Genomic DNA, 13988 nt, shown 5'->3' on the forward strand with positions numbered 1-13988 from the left:
TTGTGAAGACTAGGACTATAACAGGGGTTAAAAGAGAACTAGATAAATTCATGGAGGTTAAGTCCATTAATGGCTATTAGCCAGGATGGGTAAGGAATGGTGTCCCTAGCCTCTGTTTGTCAGAGGGTGGAGATGGATGGCAGGAGAGAGATCACTTGATCATTACCTGTTAGGTTCACTCCCTCTGGGGCACCTGGCATTGGCCACTGTCGGTAGACAGGATACTGGGCTGGATGGACCTTTGGTCTGACCCAGTACGGACGGCCATTCTTATGTTCTTATTCAAACACAACTCCTGATGCAGAAGTCAGTAGTAGCAATGGGCCATAATTAGATCCAATCTATCACTGGCAGCTATCTACCAGAACAGAAAACTGAGTTCACATGTCAAGTTGTTGTCACTGGTGAAGTCTGCCAGTGCTCTATTTTCTGAGGTCCAAAATTGGCAAGGAAACGGTCGATAAAGAGAAACTCCTTGCTTTCTACCAGATTTGGCAGAACAACAGTGCCTAGGCACCAACAGGTTTTTCCCACAAGATTTTCCCATCTGCAGCATATTTTGAGTCAATGGGCTCAGATCAGGAAATTAGCAGCGTATCTTGTCTTTACACTGATATCCCTTGTGTCTTTAAAATAAGTAATTGTCCCATGAATCAGTGAGTGTTACAACTGTTGAGATCAGCTTATTTATTTGTCTCAATTTTCCTTCGACCTTTCAATCATAAATTGGATCATCCTGTATTATGGAGCACCCCCACAAACAAGACAATCAGCAGCAGGTTTCCCAGAGTTCTGACTTTTCTGCCAGGCACCTGAATTTTGTATGTGCTCTGTTTCCTGCTGTCACCAAGCTAAAACACTACCCACCCTTCCAAAATCTTTCACCCTGAGCGCCACTATTTCAACAGCGCTTCAATCTGAGTCAGCTTTGAAAATACTCACTGATTTTGCATTCAGACAGAGAAGATATCGTGCCTGCATTGTGTCACTCTGCTGACTTATGCTATGAAACTTCTGTGCAAAGTTATCAAACCTTGCAGCCAAGGTAGGCGACGGGAAGAAAGACTATGGCCACCTTACTGTGTGAAGTTCTGCAACTGCACAATTAAAATTGGGGGAGGAAAAGGGAGGGAGATCATTCATTTCTTTGATTTGGGGGATTTTTCCCCAGTGTCCTCAGCAGGGACATGTATGTGGAATCACCAGTTTACTGCATCCCATCCAAAAGATTGAACTAAATTCTGCAGGTGTCTAGGTTACAGTATATGAATATGAGATAGCATAAATTCTCCCAGGAATCAGGACCTGATCCAAAGCCCGCTGAAGACCCTAAAGCCCTGTTCTTTCACTGTAAGGCTTGTCTCACCCAACCAAACATTTAACAAAGAAAAACAAAACACCTTAGCCCCAAATGGGTGATCCTGATAAAGCCCCAACATAGAACAAGACTCTTCATAGGTATCCATCTGAGATGCTGGCTATCCTGATCTCCAAGTGAGTAGACTGACTACTCAAAAGAAGCCCTCAGACAAGATTTCCAACAACATCATCATCTTTCAGGAAAGAATTACCTAAAAAGTTATCTGCTTTGCCAGTTCCACCCCTATTCCTTCCCCCCCCACACACACACAATCTCACACCCCCACTCACACATCTCAATACCCCACAGGTCAGGAATCAGACTCAAGGGAGTTTGCCTGTGTTAAGTACATGTTTATCTAGGGATGAACATTTTGACTATTTCTTGAATACATAACTCAAATTGAAAGGGAATTATTTCTGATGGCCAAACTACTACAGCAAGAACTAAGAGCCTCATGCAGCATTCTCAGAGCACCCAAGACTCCCCCTGAAGCTAAAGGGAAACTTGCAGTCAGAAGGAAAGCAAGCTCAGGCCCTGCATTTGTGCAAAGGGAGCGGTCAAGTTGCTCACTTTTGTTCTTCAAAATGAAATGTTTTCTTTTATGAAACAGCCAGAAACTGATATACGCAAGGATGTAAACCTAGCTGTGCAACTGGACTCTGAGTTTACATCTCCATCAGTGATGGCTTGTCCAATACTCATATTTAGACAAGAAATCAATGTTTGCATCTGAAATGTTTTCATATCTCCTGTAGCATTTTCCACAATTTAAAGGTGCATAGGCCCTGCTTCATGGCATTAATCCACATTGATTACTTAGGCTGAAATACCTGGTCTACTGGTACTGACTGACTATTTTTAAAAGCAGCTGCACCTGGGGTTACAGGTAAGTAGTTATAAATAGGGGCACTAACAAGAGGTTGAGGCCAATACTTGCTTCCCTCTCCATGGAGGATGCAAGGAGAGCAGTTATTTTTAAATTAGAGACAATTCTTCCCGCTGTTATATTCCCTTACTGGAGTCAGTAGGGTTGCACAGGTGTAACCCAATAGACAATTTGATCTAAAATACTTAACACAAACAGAGAACGCTTCCTATGCATGTCTTGTTATTTCCCAGCCAGGTTCCACATCCAGGGGCATAACTTTTCATGATTCTATTGTAATCAGTACCTACTTCATGGACCCAGTTAAGAGCTGCTGTAAGTAGAGATAATTCCACAGACTTCATTGGAGTTCCATCTGCTTATATTAGCGCTGAATTTGACCTTACAAGTCCAGTTGAAAAACACTGGGGAGAGGGGAGTTTTATTTTGAGCATAAATAAGCGTTTTCCTCTTTGATACAAAGTTTCACGGTATAAAGAGAAAGATTCATATTCAATTCACACTCTGAAAACAATTTCCATTGTCACTCAGCGTGGAACCATAGTCTCTGAGAGCTTTGTTTATGTCAGGTACTTCAACTCCACAATATATTTGAGAGAACAAGGGACGCAGGAAAATGTCTCCAAAACAAACCATGTGAATTTACATACATATAACTGTGCATCATCCTTTCCAGGACTGCTTAGCCAACCCAGAAGCATAAAGAGTGTACACACATCTGTGTATCAGAACTGTACTCTGACCGGAAACTAGAGGAAGGTGCTCTATACAATGGCAAACCTTCCTCTAGTTTCCAGTCAGAGTACAGTTCTGATACACAGATAGAACAGCCAGCCCATTTTGAGAATGACTGTATCCGTTTTAAACGTTTAGTTAAGAATGCCATCACTGTCAGTCACCCCAAGAAACCTCCAACCCGTTTGAAGAAAAACTAATTCAAATAGGAAGTCAGTATCCAGAGAACTTGCATGCAGAAATTGATAACCACCACATTGGGGTGCACTGCAGAAGTTCAAAGAAAACAACCATAGCCACACGCTGCTACAAAGATATCAAACTTCCTGTAAATATTATCACCTTATATTGCATCTAATATGATTTTTGATATATTAGTCAATTTAAAGTTTAGAACTAGATTAAGAGAGAAGACACTAATGCCAGTTCTAAAAGACTCATGCCAATGTAGTTTTCCTTGGGGTTTTGGCATATACACTTTATGGTACGTGCTCAGGGACACTTGTGTGTGTAAGTCAGTCTCAATCAGTTATATGTGTTTGCCTCAATGTTTTGGGAAATACGATTATGCTACACAAACTATACATATGCACCAGAAAGTGTAAGGTAAGTTAATAAGTGCATGTAAAGATAAAGATAATGATTTGCAGACTGAACAAAACATTAAAACACTTACTTTACATTGAAAATGTTACACTAACGAGCAAGCATTACAGAATCTTCTTGTTTAAGATTATAATGCAGTTCTAAATCATGCAAAGCAACTCCTTAGAATGCAGGAACCTTTCATTCCATATTGCTTGTTAAGTTATTTTGATACCTTTTTGGTAAACAAGCCATTAAGAAAAAATGGTTGTTACCAGACTTTTACAGTGAAGTATATTTTTAAAAGGAAAAGACCATTCAGTGTAAGAATTTTTCCTTTGGAAAGTGTAGGGTTTTTTTGACACATCCAGATTATGGATTTTCATATTTTCCACTAAAAGCAATATCAAAATATTTTAAATCAATATTCTGAAGACGATACGATATAACAAGAGGAAACAAAACATAGTTTAAAAAGCATATTAAACGCAAAAACAAGTTTGCACGATGCAATGTTTTTAACATGACCTTAGAAGCCAAGAAACTAAAAAAAGGAATACATGAAAAGGGTGTCAGCCTTGAAACTGAATTACCTAGCTTTGGTCAAGATGTGCTAGGACTGCTAAAAACAAATAAATAACATTCCAGAAAACTTGTTTATTTCTTTAAAAAAAAAGGCAGAAACCGTTTGTTTGTTTTTTCCTTCATGGAAGGTTAAAAACATTGTATAATTCACCTGTAAGAGCCCAGTGGCTCCACTCTATCATGTAAATAAATATTAAAGGCAGTTGATAGATATATTGAAAATAGGTAGCAATGTACCTTATTAAAAAGATACAGCACACACAGGCTACTTTCCCAAATGTACTCATCCAATATTCCAAATTAGATAGGCCCGAATACAGACTAATTGCCAGTCACATTTAACGTTAAGTGTGGAGCCCATTAAAGCCTGACACCTGTGATTGTCTACGTTATATGCTCTATATTGGAAAAAGCAGATTTTTGTAATTATCATCAAGCAAAATGGTGTTCTTGTTCTGGGATCTAGTTGGCCAAGTTCCACTCAGTGCAAGGTGTATACTGACCCCTGGGACACAGCCAGCGTGTGGGGGAAGGGTTCTTCATGAAAACCCTGCACCAACCTTGTGAAGGAGAGGGGAGAAGCAGAAGCATCTCCCCCAGATTACCAGCCACCCCCACCCAACACACACACACCCTCCCCTCCTGTGCATTCTATTCTGCCGCTGTGCATCTCCCCAGCAGCCGCTCATCTGCCATGCCACAGAGCTGTAGAGCCAACTAATCCACTTGCGGTTCCTCCTCCCCCGTCTCCATGGCAATTGTTACCCAGTTTACATCCAGTAGCAAAACCCGGCCACTGCATGGCAGGAGCTGGCCAGGGGGAGGGGGATGTGAAGCGGATACACAGCATCCTCTCCGCACACACGCCCCTATCTCCCCGGTGCAGATTGCACAGGGGACCCGCTGCCCGTGGCTGGGGGGCACAGGGGCTTTCGGCTCCCTGCTCGCAGCCTGTGACCCCCCCCCAGGGCCAGAGAGTAGACTAGCCTCGGAGGGGCCGAGGCCTTGGGGATCGCTCCCCAAGCGAGCCCGGATCCGGCTCCAAACGCGGGGGGCGGGGGGAGAGACTTCTCCGGGCGACGCATCCAGCACTGCGGGCCCCATTTGCCTCCCCCCACTTGCTGCGAGCACAGAAGCGAATTATCCTCCCCCCTCCTCCCCGTTCACACACACTATTGACAACTGGTCAAGACACTTGGTGCTGCTACGCCAGCCTGGATGGCCCGAGAGGGGCAGCACCCACCGCGCCCCCCGGCGGGATGCTGCTCTCACACCGCCCCGGGGCGGGCCCCCACAGATAGAGAGCAGGTCGGGGGGTGTTGTGTTGCCCCCCCCCCACCAGAGGTCCCCAGGAGGGACGCACGATGCATGGAGCAAGCCGGGGTCATGCGAGGCAGCAGGCTCGGGCAGACTTACCCTTGGAAGCATCTTTCTCTTCTTTGGGCTTGATCACCTTCCCGCTCATAGATCCCAGCTTGCTCGGAGAGATTCCCCCAGGAGACTCGCGCTGCCGGCCGGCCGGACCCAGAGAGAAACCTCGGCGGGGCGGGGAGAAGGGGGGGCGAGGGGGGAGGAAAAGGGGGGGATCCTAGAGGGAAAAAAAAAAAAAACCCTCTCTCCTCTTCGTCCTCCTCGGCCGGTGCGGAGTCTCCCCGCCGCTGCGCCGCCTGCACAAGAGAGGAGACGGGGTGCGGTGAGTGACGGGGACGCCTGGGCAGAGTCTCCCCCCGTCCCTCCGCCCCACTGTGCCGGCTGCACAGAGCGGCCCCCTCCCCGGCTCCGGGAGCGGGGGGGAGGAGCAGACCGGACGGGGGGGAGGAGCAGACCGGAGTGGGAGGGGGGGGCTGCCGGAGGGGGGGGGGGTGATGGGTGCAGGGTGAGCTCGCCGCATCCCCCCTCTGGAGGAAGGAGGGAGCCGCGGGCCCGGGGCGGGCACACTGCGGAACGGGGTCGCTGCCTGCCGGGGGAAGGCCGGGACAAGGGAGGGGACCCGCAGCCCCTTCCCCGCTGCCCTGCGCCCCAGGGATCCCGCAGGCGACTGGTGGCGGGAGGGGTGGGGGCTGCTGGCAAGGATGGGGGAGCTGCTGCCCAGACCCTCCTGCTAGAAATCGAGGATGGGGGGGGGTCATCCTGCCCCGTCCCACTCCCACCTGCGGGAAGGGGACCCGGCCCCGGCGCTAGCTAGCGGAGCCTTTGTGGACACGCCAGCAGACAAAGCACACAACGCCCCCCCTGCTCTGTATTCACCGTAGCCCCAGTCAGCGTCAACTACTCCCCACTCTGCCAGCATCAGCCCCTTGCCAGCTGCCGGGGGAGGCTCTTGCCCCCCACAACCCTCGGCACCGATCCTGGGCAGGAAGGGGGTCTGGGTACACCCCCCCGCCGCCGGCTTAGCTCGCAGCTGGGGCCGCATGGCCTGGTCCCCGGGATGAGCCCGAGCTGGGGCTGCGGGCGAGCCCGGCGGGACCCGGGCGAGCCCCGCGGGCGATCCGAGACGTGCCCCGGGGCAGGGGGCCAGGCGTGCCCAGGCGAAGGGGAGAGAGACAGCGGGCTGGTACCGGCCTCGGGGACATACGGGGCTGGAGACGGAGAGGCACTTCCAGCGCCTGCTAGACCAGGGGGTGAGCCGCCCCAGGGCCGGGCGCTCCAGGGATTTTTCCGGGGTCGTTGTAACAAGGCTGGGCCAAACTCTTGCCTTGGAAGGGGATGTAGCTAAAGCACAGAGCCCTCGCTTGGTCCCAGCCGGGAGGCGAGGAGTCCCCCGTCCCCCCCCAAGCACACACCGATTCGGTTCAGCGGATACGAACCAGGCAGCCGGGAAATGATAGCGCTGGGTGAGGAGTGGGGGCCGGGAGGCTGGATCACGCAGGAGCGGGACCCTGTTGCTGCAGGCAAACAGAACAACAACAGCAGCTGCGGGGGGGGGGGGTCTGAAAGGTGGCAAACCCTTCAAGTAGCAACGGGAGCGTTTTTCTGCACCGATCCGCGTGCTAAAGGAGCAGCTCTCGGAGTGACCGGGAGCCGCGTGGTGCGGGGCACCACCCGCGCGCTTAGCTGCATCCCACGGGTATTTCTGAGACGGATCACACTAGCTCCAGGGCACGCGGGCTGGTGGGTAGCCACAGACAGACGATCTACCGGCCGTCTCCTCTTTCACGCGGACACCGGCTCGCCCGTTTTCCTCTACAAGTCTGCGATGGTCTCTCTGTTTCCCTGCTTCTGTGATCCTGGCTGTTTTGAAGGCGCCCAATGGAGCAATAATTACTGTCCCCCTTGCGCCTTCCGCGCCTGGGTGCTATATAAAGAGAGACACGTCCATGCACTCACGACAGATCATAAATAAGAGGTTTGGGTTACCTACGTGCCTCAAGAGCCTTGGTTCTGAACTTTCCCTTCCTCTCAGGGAGTTGATTGAACACGGCTGTAGAAACAGCACAGCAGTTCTTCAACCTGCCACTAACTCATCAGCACCAGCTGCTCTTACCTTTGCGACAAATATACCCCGTTCCCAAGCCCCCCTGCTCCAGTCCTGGCTCGGGCGAAACAATGGGAGTTTTGCTAGAATGAGGAGCGCAGGTTATAGGATCTATTGTCTGCCTGTGGTGGGGTTGTTGTTCGCCTCCTTCAGACCCTTTTGTGTTTTTTAAAGCAGGGTTTCAGGAAGAACCATGATCTTGGGAGTCTTGGTTGGGAAAGTGCATTAGAAAAGGTCACCTGCTGGGTCTGTTCTACTCATTTCGATGGTGCTATTTCAGTGTGTGTGTGTTTGTTGTTATTGTTAAGCCACGCAGCACGTTGAAGATGCAGACAGTTAAGCACTAGGGAGCTGTAGTCTCGTGTCATGCATTTCCTACCCAATCACATCCTGTAGTCTCTCTCTGCTTCGCGTCACCCTTCACAGTACGAAAAATCATACGCCTGGCGCTTAGCTGAAGCAAGAAACGGCCACCTAACGCTCAACTCTGGCGAGGTCTGGGCAGCATTCCAACTTCATTGTACACGTGATCCAAAAAACCCAAACCCCGCACTTAGGCATGGTCCTGGCAAGTGCCATTTCTGGCATGGTCTCAACGAACAGGGGCTACGCACCATAGCAGAAATCAGCAGAGCGCTGCCCTGTGCGCACTAGGTGTCTGAATACTTAATACACTCAAACGGTGATGAGTCTATATTTAGAGTGGAGATCCTAGCTCCAGACTAGCCAGCCTTCCTCGGGGGTTCTTAAAAATCTTCCCCCAAGCCCTCCACAGAGAGGGCATTCAGAGGTATAAAGTCTTCAGACTGGGATCCCTAAAGCACCTAAAATGTATCTCCAGATCCCCAGCCAAATGGCCCGATCCCCGGGGAAACCGAATGGGGGCTACAGGCATCGGGATCCTCTGGAAATCGGGCCACTTCTGTAGGTGCCCAGTTTCATGACCAACCGTTTCAAGTGCCCAACAGAGAAAGCAGAAGGAGAATCCGCCACCAGAAGACCCCAAGGCGTTCGCCTTCCAACGGTTCGTTCCCCCACACGCACTGAAAGTCCTTCTGCTTGGACACTTTAGCAATCCACTTCATGCACCCGTTATCCGTGGGTCCCTTTTCAAGCTACACACCAGCGCGTAATGTCAGGCGTCCAGCGCGTAACTCTTTCACTCCAGCAGTGTCTCCATTCCTGCTTTCTCCCCCCACTACAAGGGAGAGACGAAACATGGCAGGAAGAGGTGTTTCAGGCCGAAATGAGACTAAGGCGCACCCAGAAACCTCCCCCACCCCAATTTACCTTGGGTTGTAGAGCCTCCGGCAGCCTAGGCTTAATTAGGGACAGTATTGCATCTGCTCTTGGGAGCAATCGGCTGCTGCGAGGTGTAACCAGCGAGAAGCGAAGCTACTGGGGTCCCAGGAGTTATGATTCCACAGATGCCCGGGAGGTGGAGAGCAGAGAAGCGGTTAACTATTAAACAGCGGCGCCTCCGTTCAGAGCAGCTCTTTAGAAGAAGGGGAAGGCGTCCCCCATGGTCATTTCGAGCGGAGTATATTGCAACAGATCGCTTTGGCCGCTGCCTTTTGTTCCGGTTTACACTCCGCTCGCCAACACGCATCGATTCGCTCTCACGTTTTGCTCGGGCGGTTTACTTCACCTACCTTTCGCTGGAGAGTGTTGCGAAGCCCTGTCTGGGAGAGCCAACAGTCAACCCCCCCACCGATTAGCCGAGCTCGCCTTGCCAAGCCCCCAACACGGGAGAATCCGCGAGCCTGTCCTTAGCACGCGCTTTTCGGCACCCTCCCCACTCCACTAGGTCGGGTCCAGACCCCTCGGCCGAGCCCAGCCTCCGGGGCGCAGTGAGATGGGGGAAGACGCATGCTAGTTGCAATTTCAAGGGTCATCAGCGACAGGCAGCCCGCGGGCCGCCTGCCCTGGAGAGTGGGAAGTCACAGGGTCTCTCTAAGTGCAGCTATTTTTAGTGCCACTGAATTCCTCCTCCCCAAGTTCTGCGCCTTCCCAACGCGTCCCCGGTGCAGAAGACAGCTGGGGGCAGGGCCCCGCGAGAAAACGCACTGAGGGGAGGAAGGTGGAGGAGATGGGGCGAGGAAAACTTTAGTTCCCGCTGTCTGTCTGTCTCACGCGGCGGCTAGGGTGGCTTCTCCCCCCTGAGAGCTGCCGAGCCCCCCTGCACGGGTTAATCAGCGCAGGCCAGTCCCTTAATCACAGCCTGAAACCCAATCGGCTGGGTGACGTTAGGAGGTGAAATTGCCAACAGGTGTTGCGCAGGCTCTGGCATGGTCCACTCCTAGCTGAGATCCCGGCGCTATGGCGAGGGGCTAGCGGCTCTCCCGGGGGATTACCGACCCCACCCCATCTGGATGCACGTGCGCTGCTGATTGCATGGGAGAACTGGGGCTTCTGCAGCCGGATCGCTTTTGCGTGCTACGCCTGGGTGGGGGCAGCGCTGGGCTGTTGCTGGGGGTGTCTGTGTTTCGTTTCATCTGCAAGATCGCGCCAGGCCAGGGGTACTAGAGCCGCCGGGCAGTGCGGTTAGACGCAGGGCTGGTTGAGCGTGTCCTAAAACAACTCGAATTTATTTTTTTCCTTGCGAGGCAGCCATTGCTTCCTCACCAGGTCTAGCTGCAAGAGCCTGCTTGTTTTCCGTGCCTCTGATGGGCTGAGTTTCTACGGATCCGTTAACCGGGATGGCAAAAAGTCAACACCTCCCCCCCCCCCCAAATAAAATAAAATAAGCCCTGAGTACTGAAATGATTATCCCCAGACGGGCTCACTGGATGGGACAAACTCAACACTAAAAAGCCCTGAGCTGGACTTTTCTTTTCCACCATTGCAAATGCCTGATTTACACCAAAGCAGATGAGAGGAGAACCAGGCCCATTTAGATGATAGCTCAAATGTTAGGACAAAACCAAGACTGACTTTCCTGTTAACATGTGTAACCTGATTTCCCCCCTTAAAAACACACTAAGCACAAAATTAATTGCCAGCCCTTCAGCCAGGGAGTTATTTTTTTTTTTCCTTTTGTACTGTTGACTTTGGCTGTAATAATTTCAATTCACTGGGTTTGGAAACAGACTGGATCTGACAGCCTCAGCTTTCCAGGGACTCAATAAGCTCTCTCGTGCTTTTACACTTAAGGTGTTCAGGGTTTTCTAACTGAACGATGCTTTTGCTTCAGCCTGTCAGCATGACACTCTTCTATAAACCCCTGACTGTGGAAATGTAACAGGGGAAAAACAAACACCGATCTGGCTGTCCCCTTGACTATATTTCTCTCTGCTCCAGCTTTGGTCATGGAGTAAGAGGAAAGGTGCAAGAATCCATTTTCTATGGCCCAGAAGGGCCAGAGTTTTGCTAAATGGCCAGTGAATTTGAGGGTCTCAGTTTATGGCTGACCACAATGAGACATCTAAAACCCAATTTCCAGTGGGACCGAGCACCTGCATCTCCCCTGGATTCCAAGTGGAGTTGTGGACGCTTTACATCTCCGTGTCAGGTCAGGCACCCAAAATAAGAGGCCCATTGTGGTTGTGAGCACTTCAGGCTCCAGTCCTTTCATTTGACCCGTCTTCAACCATGCAAGTAGACCCATTGCTTTGCAGTTAATGGGACTGATCATAGGAATTAGAGTTTGCAGGAGGAGGCCTCCAGGCTCTAGGCCAAACTGGAATAAGCAACCAGCTCCATATACTTAAAAGAAACTATACCAGCTTACACCAGTAGTGAACATCACCCTCTGTTCAATACAAGTGAGAACTCTCAGATGGAGAGAGCAAATGTGAAAAGGGCTAATTAAAGTGTTAAGAAAACACAGCATTCGGTATGCAAAACATATAGGAACTTAACACCAAGCCCAATAAACCACAACGCTCATGTTGGCCTTTTCAGAACCACTTTGCATGGTTCTGACCACTAAAGCTGTCAACTCGGCCTAAGTGGCAGATTGCAGCGGGTACCTTCTGCTTGATGTGTAGCTATTTACATGCGAAGTTCTCCTGCACCCAGATGCAAATGTGCCTTTTTGTCTGGTTACCAAAATTGTATCTGGGGAGCTTGGACCTCATACTAAGTAGCATCCCCTGCCTATCTGAGCAAGAAGTCACACAGAAGCATAACGAAATGTGTGTCTTCTTAACTGCATGCACAGAGCAAAAAACAGATCTCCAAATAATAAGGATTAAGATCTCTTTAAACAAAAAAAAAACCACTGGAACAAATTGCCTAGGGAGGTTGTGGAATCTCCATCTCTGGAGATATTTAAGAGTAGCTTAGATAAATGTCTATCAGGGATGGTCTAGACAGTATTTGGTCCTGCCATGCGGGCAGGGGACTGGACTCGATGACCTCTCGAGGTCCCTTCCAGTCCTATAATCTATGAATCTATGAATCTATAAAAAAAACCCCACACACCTAGAGTGGCTCTCCTAAACAGTGTCATAGGCTAGGACGTGCATATGTCCCAACATTCATGTTTGGAGCAAAATTCAAATTCAAATTTTGGGGGTGGGAGTAGCAGGAAAAGGCCAGAGGTAGGGAACGCTGTATAACTAGAGGAAGCCTCCACAATAAGAATATGCAAATCAGCGTATTCAAAACAGGAACATGTTTAGGGGTGGCAGCAAGTGAACCAATAACAATGGACGTTTGATGTTGGATATCCACCTTCTTAAGGTTCATAAGACTAAGGCTAGAAAGGCCCACCATGATCTAGTTGGATCTCCTACGTAACAAGGGTGCACAAGTTAAGGCAGACGGTAAGTCATGATAGGGTCTCACAGCACATCTGTGCACGCACACCACATTCTGAATCTGAATCAGCATCAGTACAGATCAAGAATAGGTTGTGCTGTTTAGAAGTTAGCAGTAGTAGGACATGCTATTATTTCCCTACCTCCAATATAGCCCTAAATAAATCTTTAGATAAAAGAAGGATACACACAACTCTAGCTACACTTTCTTTCCAGTTCCTGTGGATCAGTCTCACTTCAAAATTCTCTTCTTAGATGCACTTGTGTTTAAGCAATCAGATTTCACCTCTTTAATCCCCTTGAGCTCCACAGTCACTCTCTTAAAGCCCTCAGGCAAATGAGATTAACTGGCACGATTATGGTCCTGAGCCTTTTCCCTTTGAATTCCATAATAAAACTCTCATTGACTTCAGCTGGAGCAGGATTGGGCCCTAAATCTGAGGCTCCAAACCGGATCAAGTCTCTCTAATACCATTTGCTCTTTCCTTTCCCCATGACATTATTGCATTTAGATGGGGATCTGGGAGTATTCATTACTTTGTGATCAAAGCAAGTATGCGACCGTCCACCATATCCAATGTTTTACTACCACTGTTTCTGAAGTCTACCCGTAAAAACACATCCAGACAAATCCATCACACTTTTTGCGTTAGGTCCTGATGCTGCTGCTATAATTGAAATGTGCCATTAGAGTCAATGTGAATTTTGTCATAAGATCATTCCCTTAAAAAGAGATGATTGTGAATGGTTTGCTCTAGTTGGTAAACACAACACCCTCGCCAAAATATGTCCTATTCTCTATCCATTTTTAAAGATCCACCTTGTATTCACTACAAGGTTTAATTTGATCCCCAGTTTACTTCACCATTCCTATTCCCGAGCAATCCACAAAGGCCCCTTCCTTGGCAGACAGTTTACTGTGCTAAATATTCATATTTTTGATTACCCACGAGCAACTGCTGTATGCAAATAGAGTACGAACTAATAGGTAGCATGGAGATTGCAGCTTAATTTCACTAAATAGTTCAGTCAAGTAAACAATAGAGCAACCCTTAGCAGATAGTGATAATAGATAATGATCATACGTACATAGTGAATCTCTCACCTATTTAACATGAATAGTTTCAGGTTAAATTAAAGAATACTAAGCCTTCTGTGCTCCCACTCTGCTACTTGGGTTTATTTCCCTAGGCTATATAAGGTATTCAGTGCCTGGAAGATGGAGTGTCTCTGATGGCTGGGCAGTGACCCAGCTCATGGACTCAGACTTTAAGGTTGGTGAGTTGCAAAAGAAATTCTAAGCTAGGAGGGCAGAAGGCGGTCTGGAGGGAGGAGGCAGAAGGGTCCTTAGTGCTGGGGATCAAAGTCTTACAAACTACTGAACATCTAAAAATTGAATTCTATACATGTCTCAAAGTCTTTTACCCATACTCCAGCCCTGCTGATGAATTAGATTAGTCACTATCAAAATACAACTATGCTCTCTCTGTAAGAAAGAATCACATGAACTTGGTGTTTAAGTGAAAATCTTTACAATGAAAGCTTCCCAGTTGTGATTTAATACAGAGAGATCTTATTATAAAAAGGGGTATAAAA

At 48.9% G+C, this 13988-nt stretch overlaps 1 protein-coding gene across 4 annotated transcripts in view; it reads right to left on the reverse strand.

Annotated features, from left to right (window-relative positions):
* FGF13 (fibroblast growth factor 13) overlaps positions 1 to 9566 on the reverse strand; it is a 336658-nt gene extending 327092 nt beyond the window's left edge. Inside the window, exons 1-2 of one of the 4 annotated variants that reach the window (XM_054039868.1) lie at positions 9282 to 9566; positions 5571 to 5821 (exon numbers count right to left, since the gene is read on the reverse strand). In XM_054039868.1, the coding sequence (XP_053895843.1) occupies positions 5571 to 5619 (49 nt within the window). In that variant the 5' untranslated portion in view covers positions 5620 to 5821; positions 9282 to 9566. Of the gene's footprint in view, positions 1 to 5570; positions 5822 to 6961; positions 7062 to 8919 lie in introns of those variants that run through there. The other 3 variants (XM_054039869.1, XM_054039872.1, XM_054039870.1) reach the window with 3 other exon arrangements.
* Positions 9567 to 13988: the final 4422 nt, after the last annotated feature.

Source organism: Malaclemys terrapin, chromosome 9 (genome assembly GCF_027887155.1).
Source record: "Malaclemys terrapin pileata isolate rMalTer1 chromosome 9, rMalTer1.hap1, whole genome shotgun sequence".
NCBI lineage: Eukaryota > Metazoa > Chordata > Testudines > Emydidae > Malaclemys > Malaclemys terrapin.